General features: G+C 34.8%; 1 protein-coding gene across 1 annotated transcript in view; it reads right to left on the reverse strand.

Moving 5' to 3' along the window:
- LOC102672007 (aryl hydrocarbon receptor nuclear translocator-like protein 1) overlaps window positions 1-5725 on the reverse strand; it is a 43379-nt gene that overhangs the window by 23397 nt on the left and 14257 nt on the right. Inside the window, exons 5-6 of the mRNA XM_031509472.1 lie at window positions 4842-4913; window positions 1417-1654 (exon numbers count right to left, since the gene is read on the reverse strand). Of these exons, the coding sequence (XP_031365332.1) occupies window positions 1417-1654; window positions 4842-4913 (310 nt within the window). The remainder of the gene's footprint in view (window positions 1-1416; window positions 1655-4841; window positions 4914-5725) is intronic.

A 5725-nucleotide genomic window follows, 5' to 3' on the forward strand; every position in this document is an offset into this window, starting at 1 on the left:
TTTATCGATTACAATTATTCGAAAGATGGAATAATTATACGTAATTGGAAACGGGTATTCGGATTCGCATCACTCCTTTTTCCTCATTTGTTCTGAAAAATTGTGTAAAGTACGAAAAAGAAATATTCCAAGTGTAATAAAAATAAAAACGTCGATCCTTATCTACGATCCAGTTGTTGCTTATCTAATTATCTTCAATTAGTGGAAAATTGATGAAAAGGTGAAACGAAATTGTCGCGTATGATATATATATATATAAAGAAAACGTGTTCGAGGCGAGCTATTCGAATTACGCAAGTGATTCTGAAATACCAGGAAGTCTTACTCGAATGGTATGCACAATCGTATCTCCTATCTCGTTTTCCGAATACGGAATAGGTAATGGCGTATAATCTCATCGTCGGAATCGGTCACTTTCAGACTTTTAGCCGAACGGATACTCGTTTCTCCCTTTCCTTTTGCAATCCTTAGCAATAATAACGCCTATCAACCACCGCTCGAATCACGCGTTATTATCACTTCTCTTTTTCTAAACTTTTCAACTCGACCGTATATTTCAACTTTTGTGTTATTTTAATAACAGTAGTAAAGCAAGATAAAGATTATTATTCTCCTTTTTTTAAAATTTTGAACCTCGACATATTCGACCTATTCGTAATCAATTTTTGTATTATTTTAATAGGAATAATAATGGAAAGAGATGAAGATATTTTTCGACAATTAATTCTGTAAATTTGATTTTTAGAGAAGAAAGTGGATTATTTTCTAGATATCTCGAGTTCGAAAAAATTAAAATTTCCTCGATGCAGAAAATTTTCAATAATTCGATCCCGTGGTTGCGCAACGAGGTTTCGCGACTTCTCTCCGCGACTCATACCGCGCGCCATTCGACAGGTTGGCATATCTTCCGATGACGCAACGAGCCGTGTAATAGCCGCCGCGTTAAAAATTTATCGGCCGAATCACAATGTTGCATCGACGGTTTGCAATCCACGATTCCTTTCGTATCTGTTCATCTCGTTCGAGGTGTTCGAAATCGTTCCTTCATCTCGAATTTCGAAAAAAGACGCGGGAAAATTATGGACTCGATTTGAAACGGGACGAGGAAAAAAAAAAAAATCTATTGACATTTATCGGCTGTTTAATAAATAAAAGGGGACGCAATAAAGCGCAACGTCGTCGTACGTGATTCGATACGATTCGACGTTTGCATTTCTAACGAAGCAATAATACCATCGTTTCGATATACCATCGAATCGTTTATTATGCGCGCTTCTTCGTCTCTTTCCAATCCTCGACAAAAAAAAACAAGAACTTGTCAAATCTTTTTCGTTTCCATATCGAAAGTTTAAAAATGTTTTTAAAACGAGATGGCGGATATTTTTTTAATTTATTTTCGATTTTAGTACTACTTACTTGAAGTATGAGCGTCTTGAGCTCTTGGTCGCTGAGGAAAGCTGGTTTGTAGTGGCCCTCCGTGTACGAGGTGACGGCGCCCAAAATGGTCTTCAAGTGTTGGACAGCCATCCTGAGCACGGTCAGCTTGTCGAGTTTGCGGGACATGGCGTGGCACATGGGCACCATTGCCGAAAGCTCGGTTATGTACGTGTTCATTTTGTCCCTTCTCCTTTTCTCGATCTCGCTGTGATTTTGCCTGGAAGAACAACGAAGGGGAAAGGGAAAGGGGAATTAGAATTTAGAATTCGAGCCGTTTTTCGAGATACACGTGATTTTGGAAATTCTGGGGATCCTTTTGAATAGAAATTTCTTCGAAACATTTTGGGAGCTTTTCTAGGAATTTTTTGGAAATTGTATAGGGATTTTTTTGCATCCAATCTTTTGGATGTACTTTAAGTAGAGACTTTTTTTCGAGATAGTGATAGATGTGGTTTTGGAAATTTTTAAGGGAAAAGGAAAGGATCCTTTGGCAATCAATGATTTTTAGTAGAAATTTCTTTTTTTGCATCCAATCTTTTGGATATACTTTAAATAGAGACTTTTTTTCGAGATAGGTGTTTTGGAAATTTTTAAGGGAAAAGGAAAGAATCCTTTGGCAACCAATGCAGATTTTAAGTAGAAATTTCTTCGAAACATTTTGGGAGCTTTTCTAGAAATTTTTTGGAAATTCTATAGGGACTTTTTGCGAATTTTTTGGATGTATTTTAGATAGAAACTTTTTTTCGAGATAGATGTGAAATTTTGGGTGAATGCTTTTTAAGGGAAAAGGAAAAGATCCTTTGGCAACCAAATGCAGATTTTTAGTAGAAATTTCAAAATATTTTGGAAGCTTTTCTAGGAATTTTTTGCGAATCATTTGAATGTACTTTGGTTAGTTTTTTTTTAAGATAAGTGAATCAGATTTTGGAAATTTTTAAGGGAAAAGGAAAGAATCCTTTGGCAACCAAAAGCAGATTTTTAGAAATTTCTTCAAAATATTTTGGAAGCTTTTCTAGAAATTTTTTACGAATCATTTGAATGTACTTTGGTTAGTTTTTTTTTAAGATAAGTGAATCAGATTTTGGAAATTTTTAAGGGAAAAGGAAAGAATCCTTTGGCAAGCAAATGCAGATTTTTAGTAGAAATTTCTTCAAAATATTTTGGAAGTTTTTCTAGGAATTTTTTGAAAATTTTATAGAAACTTTTTGCAAATTTTTTGGATATACTTTAGAGACTTTTTTTCGAGATAGATGTAAAATTTTGGGTGAATACTTTTTAAAGAAAAAGGAAAGGATCCTTTGCCAACCAATGAAGATTTTTACTAGAAATTTCTTCGAGAAACTTTTTTTGAAAACTATATAGAGACTTTGGATACAGACTCTAAGAGATTTTCTTTCTCGTTGATCCCCTTTTTTCATCATCCTCCTTTATAAAAGATACGTAATCGAAACGCGAGAAAAGGGAATACAGGAAAAAATTGCTGTAAAAATTGGAGAAGCGAAGATATCGAAGAGATGGCGAGTTAAACTTCTTCTCCTTCTCGAAGAAGAAGAACACGCGACGACCCAGCCGGAGGAGGGAGGGGAATCAATTATAAATAAAGGCGATTCAAGCTGATAAACGCCGCTTTTGTGAGCTGCGTCGCATCACGATTGTGATTTGACCGTGAGGAATTCGCATTCATGCCTCCGTGGCGATCAATTGGCCGGGCCGGAAGTCGCGGCTACGAGAAACTAGTTTCGATTTATTCGAGCCCAACCACAACCAACTATTACTCGCCCACTCTTTGTTAATCTGAACGTCATCAACGCGTCCAATTATCATTCTCTTCCTTCATCGCTTCGTTTTTTTAAAAAATATCTTAAGGAATCGGCGTTATTTTTCCGATTCGATGTAACCTCCCTCCCTTAATTCTTTCCTCTGAATATTGGCACAAGAGTCCAATTATTATTATTATTATCATCTCTCTAACCTTTCTTCTTTATTTCTTCCCGTTTTTTCCTTAAAATTCACATTGGCACATAAGTGCAATTATTATTCTCTTTCTCCATCCTTTCGTTTTTTAAAAAGATCTTAAAGGGATCGGCGTTATTTTTCGATTCGATGTAACCTCCCTTCCTTATTTCTTTAAAATTCTTCCTTAAAATCCACATTGGCACAAGAGTTCAATTATTATTATTATTATTATCTATCTAATCTTTCTCCTTTATTTCTTTTCCGTTTCTTCTTTAAAATGCAGATTGTCCAATTATTATTATTATTATCTTTCTTCATTGCTTCGTTTTTTAAAAGATTTTAAAAAGAGTTATCGAATTTTTCGATTCGATGTAACCTCCCTCCCTTATTTCTTTAAAATCCTTTCTTAAAATCCACAAGAGTCCAATTATTATTATTATTATTTTTTTTCATCGTTTCGTTTTTTAAAAAGATCTTAAAAAGAGTTATCGAATTTTTTCGATTCGATGTAACCTCCCTCCCTTATTTCTTTCCCTTAAAATCGACATTGGCACAGAGTTCAATTATTATTCTCTTTCTCCATCCTTTCGTTTTTTAAAAATATCTTAAAGAGATCGGCGTAATTTTTTCAAGATTTCAATTATTATTATTATTATTATCTTTCTCCATCGCTTCGTTTTTTAAAAAGATCTTAAAAAGAGTTAACGAATTTTCCGATTCGATGTAACCTCCCTCCCTTATTTCTTTCCCTTAAAATCGACATTGGCACAAGAGTTCAATTATTATTCTTTTTCTTCATCCTTTCCTTTTTTAAAAAGATCTTAAAAGGATCGGCGTAATTTTTTCGATCCTCCCTTATTTCTTTCCCTTAAAATCGACATTGGCACAAGATTTCAATTATTATTATTATTATTATTATCTTATCTTTCTCCATTGCTTCGTTTTTTAAAAAGATCTTAAAAAGAGTTAACGAATTTTCCAATTCGATGTAACCTCCCTCTCTTATTTCTTTCCCTTAAAATCCACATTGGCACAGAGTCCAATTATTATTCTCTTTCTCCATCCTTTCGTTTTTTAAAAAGATCTTAAAAAGAGTTAACGAATTTTCCGATTCGATGTAACCCCCCTCCCTTATTTCTTTCCCTTAAAAATCGACATTGGCGCAAGAGTAGATTGGATTAATGACGCGATCGACGAAGCCAGAGGAAGGAACGAAGGTGGGTCAAGGTGGCGAGCGTACCTTGGCAATAATACCTGACATAATACAACGCGTAACCGTTGACCAAGCTTTTAAAAACACGTTGATGCGGTTTCCTCCTTCGAATTGGAAACGGATCGCGGTTTCCACGATTCGATTATTGATTTCGATTCCTTCGAAATTGACGATCGATTTTTTTTTTTTTTTTATTATTATTATCACTTTCAATTGGTTATTATACGATGCTTACTTTTTACTGTCGTCGTTTGTGCGAACTGATTTGGCATCGTCTCCCGCGTCGTCCAATAAATCACTACCGTCGCTGGAACAGAAAGAAAATAGAATCGTTGTTAGGATGGGTTAGAGCATTTTTTACAGAGTATTCCAAATCGTAAATTTAACGTTTCGTTATATTTCGTGTATAGGAAATTATGGTTCCTTTTTTTTTTTTTTTTACTTTCGTTAGACTATGGGGAATAATGTAAATGTGAATAATAATTAAAGGAAGACCTACACGAGCGTTGAAACGTCAAGAAACACCAAGGGTATGTAACTAACGAATCAATTTCTTGGGTGGTGGTGGACCCCTTTGAAAATTTCACCAACTTTCCTCCTTCCCACTGCTTCGTAAGCTTCTCGAGACACGCTTAATTTTCACATTTTCTTTCTTTTTTTCCCCCCCCTCTCGGATAATATTCATTCTAAATTTAAGAGAAAATTTAATAACCTCATCCAATTATTTAAATCAAAAGCGATTGTGAAAACCTTGCTATAATTATCGTATCAGAATGTTACCGGAATAATTAATGTTGCACAGAATTTATATTTCAAATTAACAATTTAAAAAAGAAAAAAGAGTTGACTTCATCGAGTAATATTCCTACGTAAATTAATAAAAATATTTATACATATTCCATCTCACATTGTATATATAAGATACAAATTCAGGATTTGTTAGGAAGATAGGAGAAAGTTAGGGGAGAAAAATTTCGACGCGCTTCGAAAACTCGCTTCGAACTCGAAATTGGATAGATTCCGGTCAGGGAGGCCGTCGATTCAACCGAAGCTCGATTTCGACCGGGCCCCCTGAGAGAGAGAGAAAGCGAGAGAGAGAGAGAGAGAGAGAGAGAGAGA

Source organism: Apis dorsata, unplaced genomic scaffold, assembly GCF_000469605.1.
Source record: "Apis dorsata unplaced genomic scaffold, Apis dorsata 1.3 scaffold_156, whole genome shotgun sequence".
NCBI lineage: Eukaryota > Metazoa > Arthropoda > Insecta > Hymenoptera > Apidae > Apis > Apis dorsata.